General features: G+C 36.4%; 2 protein-coding genes across 4 annotated transcripts in view; one reads left to right on the top strand and one right to left on the bottom strand.

Annotated features, from left to right (window-relative positions):
* Positions 1–13,192, bottom strand: part of LOC311083523 (cytosolic phospholipase A2 gamma-like) — a 251,611-nt gene that overhangs the window by 163,056 nt on the left and 75,363 nt on the right. The window lies entirely within an intron of this gene.
* Positions 1–13,192, top strand: part of LOC311083525 (cytosolic phospholipase A2 gamma-like) — a 138,597-nt gene that overhangs the window by 116,276 nt on the left and 9,129 nt on the right. For 2 of the 3 annotated variants that reach the window (XM_084115113.1, XM_084115112.1), the window contains 4 exons: positions 6,249–6,314; positions 6,414–6,479; positions 7,356–7,487; positions 7,689–7,805. In XM_084115113.1, coding sequence (XP_083971239.1) covers positions 6,249–6,314; positions 6,414–6,479; positions 7,356–7,487; positions 7,689–7,805 — 381 coding nt within the window. The remainder of the gene's footprint in view (positions 1–6,248; positions 6,315–6,413; positions 6,480–7,355; positions 7,488–7,688; positions 7,806–13,192) is intronic. The other variant, XM_084115114.1, reaches the window with a different exon arrangement.

The following is a 13,192-nucleotide window of genomic DNA, read 5'->3' on the forward strand; positions in this document are numbered from 1 at the left end:
TCGTTGACTCCAGAAAAGATTGAAATTGTCAATGAAGTTCACTCCTTTTATATTGCAGGTTTTTTGCAGCCATGTATTTAGCCCAAGCAACCGTGAAAACCTGTTTGTTCCTCTTGCTGGGAGAGGTCCACTGATGAATGTTTGAACTTTCAGTCTTTTAAGTGTTTCAAAAAGTTCATTGAAATCCTTCTTAAGGAGTTCTGACTGCTCTTTATGAATATCATTCTTCCCCACATGAATGATGAGTCGATTTGCAGTCTTATGTTTCATCAGAATGTTCTGAAGTTCCCTGTTTACATCAGAAGTTGTTGCTTGTGGAAGGCAGCATGTAGTTGTATCCCTGCTGCTAATGTTTCTGATTATGGAGTCCCCCACTATCAGAGTCCTGGGCTCGGCTGCGCTCTGAGCTGAGTGCCACTGTCTGCTCGACCTTGAGCGCCAGTTAGCATCAGTGTTAGTTACTGGCCCATTCAGTCTATGTTCGATCACATTCATCACGTTTGGGGATTCCTCATTTACATTCCTTGGTACTTCAAATCTGTTCTCAAGATGTATAGGCGGTGGTAGGAGACCAGTGTTCGCAATCCTTGTCAGAGCTGTATCTGGGGTAGAGGATGCTACTGCGGCAATATGTGAGGCTCGTGACAATCTGATGTCTCGAGTGCCTTTGGGTCTCGCTCCCTGTTTGTGCCATCGATTAGTAAGTCGATCGGCTTGTTTCTCTATCTGTCGAGGAGTACTAGTTTCATGGGACTCACCGGTATGCTGAGGGTGTCCATGACAAAGCTCTGTTGTGTGCTCCGTCTGGTTTGGTGGTCCCGTAAGTAACTTTGTTTCAAGAACTGCAATCCTTTGTAGAAGTCTGTGGCAGTTGGTGCAGCAAGTAGATTCCAGAAGAGGCATTTTCTCTTATCCTTGAGGCAGTTGTGTTTTCCTTTCCCGGAATGTAAGCTGGTCGGGTAAAAGAATTCTCAGTTTTTGTAGTAATCCAAACTTTGTCGTATGAGCACTGTGCTGATTTGCTGAAGTTAAAATTAGGTGATAAAAGGAAATAAAATAAAGGAAATAAAATATTAAAAAAAATAGGAGATAAAATGTTAAGGCGATAGAGCAAAGCGCGGAGCAGTAAGCAAGAGCGTCCGAACAGTAGCTGAGCAGGAAATGAAGTCGAGGTTACGCTGACATGAGGGAACGAGTATTGCGTAACCCGCCGTGCTCTGTGCTTTGATCAGGGGATCGCTTCAGTCAATTAAACCTGAGGTCCTTGGTGAAGAATGGGTGCTTTATAGCCTTAGGCCATGCCTATTCTGGTGGGCTCTGACGTGCCAGGGTGCGAACCGTACTCGCCATTCATCTGTGTATGCTGTGCAGCTGTTTTAAAGATTTGGCTTTAATATTCTCGAGAAAAGGAGTTTTCCCATAGTGTAAGGAAGCCTTATGCAGTACTCGTTCCTTCATCACAAAGAACCGAGGTTACGTTACGTACCGAGACGATTTTATTATATAATCAGCAACCATGGATTCCAAAAGAAAACAAAATTGGGAGGAAGAAGTGTTACCGTTTGCTGAATTAGTTGAACAGCGGAAACATGTTAAAAAAGGCAAGTTCAGCCCAACATTAACCAGCGCTGACAAAGATGATGCCTGCCCATACACAAAAGAAATATATGTAAATATATTTTAAAGTGTCAAAAATATATGTGGCATATATTCCAAATACATTGACGTTGTCCACTTATATTTATCATTTTGAAATATATTCTGAAATATAACAAAAAATATATGAGTAAGTGTGAAATATATTTACATTTATAACATGTAATGTAAAATAAATGACAAAATATATGCTCATAAAATGTTTAGCTTGCTAAAGAAGGGTCAGAAATGTATTTTGATCATAGTAATTCCTCTACCTTTTCCCCAATACACAACAATAGGCTACCATATTTCACTACAGTATTATGACACACAGCTATAATAAATACTGTACTTACATTTAAATGACTGCATTGTAAAATGACAGATAGTTGCTTTTCTAGGACTATTAGGCCATATTAGGTGGCACGTACCTAACACTAAGTGCAATTATTAGATTTATTGTTGTTTTATTGACATCTTTCCTGAAGTCATTTAAATATTGAAAATATGCACAATATTTATGATGCAAGTATATCAGTGACACTCCAACAGTGAAGTGCACTTAAACAATAGATAGAACTCAGTGTCTAACACTGCATACACACACTATTAAATAACTGTATTCATTCTGTGTGTTGTTTCCTACATAAAATTGTCATTTAGGCCAATAAAGTCAGCAAAGGGGCAGCTGTAGCCTACTGGTTAGGGCTTTGGGCTTGTAACCAAAGGGTTGCCGGTTTGATTCCTGACCAGTAGGAAAAATGTGGGTGGGGGAAGTGGTAGAGTGCTGCTCTTCCATGCCCACATCCATGACTGAATTGGTTTATCTAAAAAATAAATTGAAAATGTGTTGTTTGTTTGTGAAAATGTTGACTTTTTAAATTTCAAAATATATTTACATATATTTAACTAAAATATATTTATTGGGCCAATTTCAAATATTTGCATATATTCCAAAAATATATTCTGAAAATATATTTCAAATACATTTCTTTTGTGTATGGGCTGTCCAAACGATACTGTTTGATTAACCACTCGTCGTCAAACATTTCAAAAACATTCTTCCTCGCCTAAAAAGATTTGTCTCCTCAGTACCTTCACAAGACCCTACTGGCAACTCCTAAGTGCTTCCCATACACAAAAGAAATATATTTGAAATATATTTTCAAAATATATTTTTGGAATATATGCAAATATTTGAAATTGGCCCAATAAATATATTTTAGTTAAATATATGTAAATATATTTTCATATATGTTTACATATATGTTCATATATGTTTTAACTTTTGCAAATTGTTTCATTTGAAATATATTTTGTAATTTAAAAAGTTAACATTTTCACAAACAAACAACACATTTTCAAGTTATTTTTTTAGATAGATCACTTCAGCCATGGATGTGGGCATGGGAGAACAGTGCTCTACCACTTCCACCACCCACATTTTTCCTACTGGTTGGGGATCGAACCAGCAACCCTTCAGTTACAAGCCCAAAGCCCTAACCAGTAGGCCACAGCTGCCCCTTTACTGATTTTATTGGCCTAAAATGAAAATTTTATGTTATAGTTTTTTCCCCTATTTTTACAGAATTGAATACAGTTATTTAACCCTTAATCGCTGTTTGGGGTCATTATGACCCCACTGGACGTTTTTCTTTTTTTAAAAATGTTACCTTCATATCAGAGGCATGAAACTCTGGGACTTTTCCTAAATAACCTATCTAAACATGCACAAAAAAACTGGGCTTGATTTGGTTGTTCTAAAGGTGTGTAAAAAAAAATTTACCGTTTAAGCTGTTTGGGGTCAAAATGACCCCACATTGAAAATGAATGGGAAAATGAAAAAAATGACTTTTTTTTATTTTGTTTGTCAAAAAAATAAAATTAAATCCATTATAAATCTGAAAATTTATACATATAAACCAAGGTCTGGTCCTAGAGCATAAATAAAAAGTAGAACGAACTTTCTATCTCATACACACACACACACACACACACACACACACAAACACATAAACAAACACACAAATGTATGTTTTTGCAACAGAGAGCATTTTTACAGAAATTGGTAAATAAAATAAACAAAACTGGCATAAATCTAAAAAAATGTACATTTAAATCAAGGTCTGGTCCTAGAGCATAAACCCAAAGTGGAACAAACTTTCTATCTCATACACACACACACACAAACACACACAAACACACACAAACACACATGTATGTCACTGCAACAGAGAGCATTTTTATAGAAATTGGCAAATAAAATAAATAAAACTGGCATAAATCTAAAAAAAAATTACATTTAAATCAAGGTCTGGTCCTAGAGCATAAACCCAAAGTGGAACAAACTTTCTATCTCATACACACACACACACAAACACACACAAACACATACGTGTATGTCCCTGCAACAGAGAGCATTTTTATAGAAATTGGCAAATAAAATAAACAAAACTGGCATAAATCTAAAAAAATGTACATTTAAATCAAGGTCTGGTCCTAGAGCATAAACCCAAAGTGGAACAAACTTTCTATCTCATACACACACACACACAAACACACACAAACACATACGTGTATGTCCCTGCAACAGAGAGCATTTTTATAGAAATTGGCAAATAAAATAAACAAAACTGGCATAAATCTAAAAAAATGTACATTTAAATCAAGGTCTGGTCCTAGAGCATAAACCCAAAGTGGAACGAACTTTCTATCTCATACACACACACACACAAACACACACAAACACACACATGTATGTCACTGCAACAGAGAGCATTTTTATAGAAATTGGCAAATAAAATCAACTAAACTGGCATAAATCTGAAAAATGTCACATATGCAACATGGAACAAGCTTGTTCACACACACACACACACACACACACACACACACACACACACACACACACACACACACACACACACACACACACACACACACACACACACCACACACACACACACACCACAGTCATGTCATAGTGGTGACTTGTAATGGTTCTGCAAATGTATGTATAATAATTTGCAAAAGCAGATAATTCAAAATATATCAGAAAACAACAACAAATTCTAACTCTGACAAAAATACAGATTTTTTTATGTATTTCAAAATGTTTAAATAAATATTCACAAAATATATATATCAAAGTTGTGAGGAGAAGTTGAAGCATCACAAACAATAAAGTGAAAATGAATGAGTCTCTATGGCCCTCTATTGGATATATGTGGTCATTGCACTTTCTTTCTTTAATTATGATTTCTAAAGTTTTTCCACAAACCAGCAGATGTCAGTATTCTATCTCTAACACATAGAGCAATGTCCAAAAACTATTTAGATTTAATTAAGATCATCATTTAAGTGATTTTTTCTTTAAAAAATCATTTTTCATGAGCCAATTTATGGCCTAGTTATGTAATTGTGCAGTAAATAGGTAAAAAACTTCAAAATTTCCACAAAAACACAGCATAAATGTATAGTTGAGAAGTAAATAAAAAAAATGATATATAGTTTTCCATATAAAAAATGTATATTTCCTTATGCAATTGCTCTTTATTGGTCTAAATGACCCCAAACAGCTTAAATGTTGTCTTTTTTTAACAGCGATTAAGGGTTAATAGTGTGTGTATGCAGTGTTAGACACTGAGTTATATCTATTGTTTAAGTGCACTTCACTGTTGGGAGTGTCACTGTTATACTTGCATCATAAATACATCATAAATTACTTCAGGAAAGATGTCAATAAAACAACAATAAATCTAATAATTGCACTTAGTGTTAGGTACGTGCCACCTAATATGGCCTAATAGTCCTAGGAAAGCAACTATCTGTCATTTTACATTGCAGTCATTTAAATGTAAGTGCAGTATTTATTATAGCTGTGTGTCATAATACAGTAGTGAAATATGGTAGCCTATTGTTGTGTATAGGGAAAAAGGTAGAGGAATTACTATGATCAAAATACATTTTCGACCCTTCTTTAGCAAGCTAAACATTTAATGACCACATATTTTGTCATATATTTTACATTACATGTTATAAATGTAAATATATTTCACACTTAAAATCATATATTTTTGTTATATTTCAGAATATATTTCAAAATGATAAATATAAGTGAACAACAATGCAAATATATTTCAATGTATTTGGAATATATGCCACATATATTTTTGACACTTTAAAATATATTTCAATATATATATTTTTCTGTATGGTTTGAGAGACTTCTCGAGCTGTCTTAAAGGTGCTCTAAGCGATGTCACACGTTTTTTAAGCCAAAACATTTTTTGTCACATACAGCAAACATCTCCCTAAAGCCATCTCTGCTGGCTGCCTGTCCCCTGAACACACTGTAAAAAAATGCGGTCTCTGCAGACACCCCAGGCTCCACAAATGGCTAAAAACAAAAACAAACTGGGCTAACCCGCACCACAAAACATAACAAACTGTTCCAGTCAATAACGACAAGAAGGATTTGGGGTGTGGTTTGGGGAGTTAGCTTAACAATAAGAGCTTAAATCAGACTGTTTGTATTATGCATTTTATTTAAAAAATGATACATTTTTGTTTATTGTGAACACTTTTAAGCTTAAATGTGTTTTCTGCAGCTCTGTGCGGCAGCGCTTTAGCTGATGGAGCCGAGATCCGTAAATTCCTCTGGGATAAAATTAAAGGTGCAACTTCATTTGTTCTGAAGATTCAGTTCTGTCTAAAGCTGAGAGTCATTTGATTATTATGTGAACCTTAATTCTATTTGATTCCCCCCCCCCCAGAGTTCATACCTACATTTACATTTAAATCACAAACAGGATTGAGGATGTGTACGGAAACGATGGAAGGTAAAGCATTACATCTTTTATTTATTGACAAGTTGATTTATCTTTTGTGGTATGGGTGGAAGATCATTCAGTGCTGTGGTTACGAAACTCTGGAATTCTCTTCCTCTAACTCTTTGTTACAGTTCTACTATATACTCAACTAAAAACCTATCTTTTCTTACAGTATTTCCAACCCTCCAACTGTATAGTATATGTATATGTACTGTGTGATGCATACTAATGCTTAATGCTGTGTTTTTGTTATCTTCTTGTACAGCGACCTTGAGCTTGGGAAAGGCGCTTTTTAAATAAAACTTATTATTATTATCCTTATTGGTTACACTTTATTTTGATAGTCCACTTTAGACATTCTACTAACTATAAGTAACTTTCCAACTACATGTCAATTAACTGTCATTAGAGTATTAGTAGAGTGTAGTGGACTGTCAGTAGACTGTCAGGTTATGGTTAGGTGTTAGGGTTCGGGTTAGTAGAATAAGTTGACTTGTAGTTGCCATGTTACTTATAGTCAGTAGAATGTCTGTTATGGGACCAACAAAATAAATTGTTAGCAAATATTAAGCAGACAGTCTAGTAATAATGACAATTAGTTGACATGTAGTTGCAAAGTTACTTATAGTTAGTAGAATGTTTAAATTGGACTATCGAAATAAAGTGTTACCGTATTATTTTTTGTCTAATGATCTGTTCATGCTACCTGCTGAGGAATAAAAAGTTAAACTCTTTAATGATGAAAAATAAAAGTGAGCCATAATGATGATTGTCACCTGAAAACACCTGATATCTGAATGACAAAAATTTGGGGATGGAAAGCACTTGATATTCAAGACATTTTGCCCTGTGTTCATGTTTGTTCAAGGTGTGTTTTTTCTTCAGAAGATCCAGACTCCCCATCCATAGACGAATGTTACCAGGATCTCATGGATCTTGTGGACATGAATCTCTTGGTTTTGAATGGCAAATATCCGTCAGCTTACGATGAATGCATCAGAACAGAGCCGAGTGGCGGTAAGAATACACAAAAGTGTGCTGGAAAATGTATCTTTAATGGCCTTTCAGCAACATTTAAACAGTAAAACAACCTACAAACTAATTGATGAAACAGTATTATGCAAAAACATCAGTTTTGGCCAACAAAAACTGTAATTAACACAAGATACACAAACCTGCTTCAGATTAAAAGAACTCAGTCATGTTCTCTTTTAACAGAGATCTCTGAAGGCGAACTTCCGGAGGGACTATTGAAATTCAATATAATAGATATAAAACAACGCACTAAGGATGTGTTTGAAAAGTTGAGTCGTTGCTTCAGTTTCGAGCATAAAGGTAGGTTGACCTGTCTTTACAATGTGTTGATTTGTGTATCACAAATTTGTGTATTACAATGTATTTTTGATTTTCTAGCCAGATTAATGCATAAACCGAAATGTGCTTTTCTCTAAGATTACATAAATCTTCCAATAGCACCATCTTAGTAAAAAAAACAAATATACTAAAATGTATTTGAAATATATTGTTTTGTGCTAAGTATACTAAAAATACATTTACATATTTATTTGCTTAATAAAAATACCCTGCAATTGTACTTTTGGAATGCCAAACTAGTATACTTAAAGTCTGCTAAACTGGAACAACTAATTTCGTACTTAATGCACTTTAACTGTGGGGAAATAGTGCTGAGGTACGAGATATACTTAAGTATATTTGATTGTGCTAAAGTGGAACATTGACTTCTTACGTCATCCGCTACGATTGGACCATCTTGAGTACCTGTCCTACCGAGTAGCCTACTGTCTATGGTACTGACAAGCATTAACTAGCTAGCTTGCGACTATTTACACAGGGTTCTCAAGTCTCAAGGTGATGATACACAGGGCAACTTTTTCAGCAATGTTGCTGGGCAATCTTGCAGAGCGATTAATGCTTGGGCACTTTCCCATTGAAAATGGGCAATACATTTCTATCTGGATAATTTAGATCGGTCGTGGGGCCTGTGTCTCATCTGGTTGCCCGTTGACAGCAACATTGCCCAGCAACAAAAAGTTGCCCTGTGTAACGTATCATCTTTATGCATTGGCCATGAGACACGCAATTCAACCAATTCACACGCTCACATGCCACACCGTGTATTTCTCACGCTGAAAAGGCAATCCCAACCAAGTTGTCCTGCAATCTTTATATATAACGTTGTATACAAGGCGCAGGCACACAAGGTGAAGTTTCCTGCCATCAGCACTTATCTCGGCCAGATTGCGTTCGTAATTAGGCAACATAGATGCGCGAACACACGGAAGTTGACAAAACATTCTCGGCCACCGTACGTTCGTTACTAGGTAACCAACAACATTGCGCGAACACACGTCGTGATGGAGAAGGTAAGTTGGAAGAAAGCTCGTCTAACATTTTTAGGCTAGAACATTTCATATATAACCCATTGTATACATTATTATTGATGCAGTCAAAAACTCTACAACTACTTTGCAACCAGGCCAGAAGCTTTGGCTCAGTTTGGCTAGCTTACCTTATCTGAAACTAAGGGAAATGTTAGTGGGTATGGGATTGGGAAGGAATGAAGATGTATTTCATCATTTTATTTTAATTTTTCATATCATTTTTTTATATATTATACTGTATTAATAGTCTTTCTAGTTACATTAAGGCTACATGTATTAAAGTAGAGTGCTCTGGGTAATATTTTATATCCTGTCAAAACATACATTAATCATTGCCATTGCATTTGTATTTTTCAAAGATGTCAGGGAAAAAGCAAAAAGATATTTTATCATTCTGGGCACCAAAGGGTAAGCCCCCTAAAAAGGTTGCCAGATTAGAGGAGGAGACAGTGGAAGAGGTGGTGGCAGAGACGGTGGAGAAGACACCAAGGTTTGTTTTTCCAAAATGTTTGGAGCAATTTGTTATAATTTTGTAATTTTTATATATTTGTAATTTTGAAATATAACATTAAAGAGTATATTTGATGTGATGAATTGCTCTGTCATTTATCAGATTTACCAATTGTTATAATTTCAATTTGTGCTGGTTAATTATGAACACTGGGTAAAATTGGGGGGCGGGGCTCCATTAAGGCTCCTCCCATAACCGCATGTGATCTCACTCCAAGCTTTTGATAAAACTTGAGAACCCTGTTTACAGCTTCGTACGGATACAGTAAATGGCTACGAAAGACAACATTTCGCACCTCGAGTGCCATTAAAAGAAACGCTACTTTCAAAAAATAATATTGTTAGGGTGTGATCCCTACGTGATACCTGATGTGTACTTCCAGCCTCTGTCCGCTGCTACAAGACTACCAATCCTGGCATTCAATGATATTATATGCTGATCTGACTATTTTAATTGTGTATTTAAATGGTCCAGGGGCAGAACTTTTGCCAAGCGTGTCAGAGGTTCTGGGTTCTAATCCGCACTCATATAGTTTTTTTTTTCATCAAAACTGATTGTGTTTATCAGTGGTTGTATATCAGGCAGGGACACGTTTGTGTGCAGTTTGTTTTGTAATTTCACCGGAACGAATAGAGAGTCTCTCCACATTTAAGCACGCGTCCGAGTGAACCCATACAGAAAAAAATATATATTTAAATATATTTTAAAGTGTCAAAAATATATGTGGCATATATTCCAAATACATTGAAATATATTTGCATTGTTGTTCACTTATATTTATAATTTTTAAATATTTTCTGAAATATAACAAAATATATGATGTTAAGTGTGAAATATATTTACATTTATAACATGTAATGTAAAATATATGACAAAATATATGGTCATAAAATGTTTAGCTTGCTAAAGAAGGGTCGAAAATGTATTTTGATCATAGTAATTCCTCTACCTTTTCCCCTATACACAACAGTAGGTTACCATATTTCACTACTGTATTATGACACACAGCTATAATAAATACTGTACTTACATTTCAATGTAAAATGACAGATAGTTGCTTTCCTAGGACTATTAGGCCATATTAGGTGGCACCTAACACTAAGTGCAATTAATAGATTTATTGTTGTGTTTTATTGACATCTTTCCTGAAGTCATTTAAATATTGAAAATATGCACAATATTTATGATGCAAGTATAACAGTGACACTCCAACAGTGAAGTACAACAGTGAGCGCAACAAGACCACGCCCCCTTTTTTTGTGTATTCCTGTGGGCGGAGGTTAGTCAAAAAACTGTTCTAGTGACGTCATTAAAGCAGGAAATAGAGGGATGTAGTCCAAACCAGCCGTTCGCTGTAGGCTTTGAAAGGGGACTTCTGTTAAATAAAATATCTCGCTTGGCATTGAACTTTGAGCTTTATAATTTTACAGGTATTATTTATGCTCTAACAGCAACATTACATACTAACTAAAGTTTGAAAAATGGGATCACGAAGAACAGGACCTTTAAACAATAGATAGAACTCAGTGTCTAACACTGCATACACACACTATTAAATAACTGTATTCAATTCTGTAAAAATTCAAAAATAGCTGAACTCAGATTTAAAATGAAATAAATAAAAATGTAAAAAATAAATTGACAATGTGTTTGTTTGTGAAAATGTTAACTTTTTAAATTTCAAAATATATTTCAAATGAAACAATTTGCAAAAGTTATAACATATATGAACATATATATTGTTAGTAAATTGACAAATATATTCACATATTTAACAAATATATTTAAAAAAAATATATATATATATATTTACATATATTTACATATATTTAACTAAAATATATTTATTGGGCCAATTTCGAATATTTGCATATATTATATTTCAAATATATTTATTTTGTGTATGGGTATATTTTTGATCATCATTCGGACCTGGTCCGAAACAGCAGACTTGTAGGCTATTAATAGTGGATAGGCTACATACAAGCAGATGAGAAATACGTGATAACCAGTGGTGTAGTGGTAAAAAAAAAGAGGTGGGTAAACTATAAATTCTGGTGGACCACAACTTGGTCACCCGGTAAGGTGGGCCACTGCCTACCAGTGTATGTGTATCCTGATGACATCGCTATAGGCTATCATTTGTTGGTACTACCAAGGGTATCACTGGTTGTTCCCTCATCATAGGTCACACAATCACTATTCAATTCATACATTAATCTAAGTTCTTGTTAAAGAGACTCAAAAAGAATAATATGGTTGAAATCTATAGTTTACTAAATGACAAAACAGAGAGAACAAAAATATTTAAGAGAGATCGAGATCGGCTTATATCCAGGGCTTCTGATGCAATGCACTTGTGCATAATGATTAGGGATTTGGGATTATTTTCATAGTCGATTAATCTGTTGAATATTTCCTCGATTAATTGATTAGTTGTTTGGTCTATCAGAAAAATGTGGATCAGTGTTTCCCTGTAGAGGGAAAAGTCTTTAAACTGGTGCAGGCTTGATTCCCTCTGAATCTCCTGTACAGTTGGGTTTTGACATGCTCTCTACATTAAACCAGCTGCCTGTAATGAATAAATAAATAAAAAAAAGTTTTTTTTTGCATCGTTTTAATGATTTCCTGTTGCGGCTGCGATCAAGTTTCATTCTTGTGCAGCTTGTTTAGTAACTTCACGAGCGTGTGCTTTCTGCTACGTGTGTGCGCCGTTCTCTTTGTTCCGTGTGTGTGTGTGTGTGTGTGTCTGTCGGCGCGCTGCGGGGACAAATAGGTCCCCTTTGACAAACATACTAAATGAATGCTCTACTAGTTAACTGGAGATGTTTTGTTTATTTGTATTGGTACATTCGTGCCGCGAGATATTTCAAAAGTGGTGGGGACATGTCCCACCCGCAAATTACGGCGTCTTGTTTCGTCCTGAGGTAGCCTGTAAAAGGATATTTTGGGGTCTCTTTTTTGTTGTTGCACCCCACCGCACAACATATTGAATGCATGGCTAGCTAGTTCCTTTGCGACTGACGTAAATCAGGTGCTCAAGATGGCGGCAGACAAGTTTTAGAAGTGAGTGACATCAGTGAGGAGACATTGGTGACATCATCTGATATTCATCCATAGGGCAACAAAACATCTCGGTTACTGATGTAACCCTCGTTCCCTGAAGGAGGGAACGGGAGACGTAACGTCGACGTGACAACGTAATTGGGATCACTTCAGGGAGCCCTATCAACTTTGAGTGTCTATAGAACGAGCCAATGAACGTTGGCGTGCGTGAATCGCGTCATCACACAGTGGAACTCTTGGATAACACTGGGAAAGCGTACCTTTCCAGGGGAAAGAACGCTGCGGAGCCACATCCTGCCCAAAGGGAGGTAACATGTGGAGAATACACATATGGACTGGCCGAAGGGGCAGTGCAACATATGGAATGTCACTGGGGTGGCTCCACCCGAAGGGGGAGACACACCGGACAGTGACGGCAGAGAAGACTCTGCCAAGGGAAGACATGGGCTCACCGCAGGGAGCTGGTCGTGGAAGAATACACATATGGGATCGCCGCAGGGATCGCACATATGGACCCCAGCCTAGCACAAGTTACACAAGCATACGAGCACTAGGCCTGGCGTCGGACGCTCCGCAACGTCCGACTGCCAAAGGGGTGCGGAGGAACTCACAGGGTTCGCCAAGTGGGGAACTCGACTGGAGTAAAAAGTGCACGTATCCGTTCCTAGGAAGGGAGTGGCGCAGCAAGCCGACACTAGAGCGGGAACTTCGGTGTTACCGGCTAGTAGAAGCGAGCACACAGG

This window comes from Abramis brama (assembly GCF_963993115.1).
Source record: "Abramis brama genome assembly, chromosome: 5".
Lineage (NCBI taxonomy): Eukaryota > Metazoa > Chordata > Actinopteri > Cypriniformes > Leuciscidae > Abramis > Abramis brama.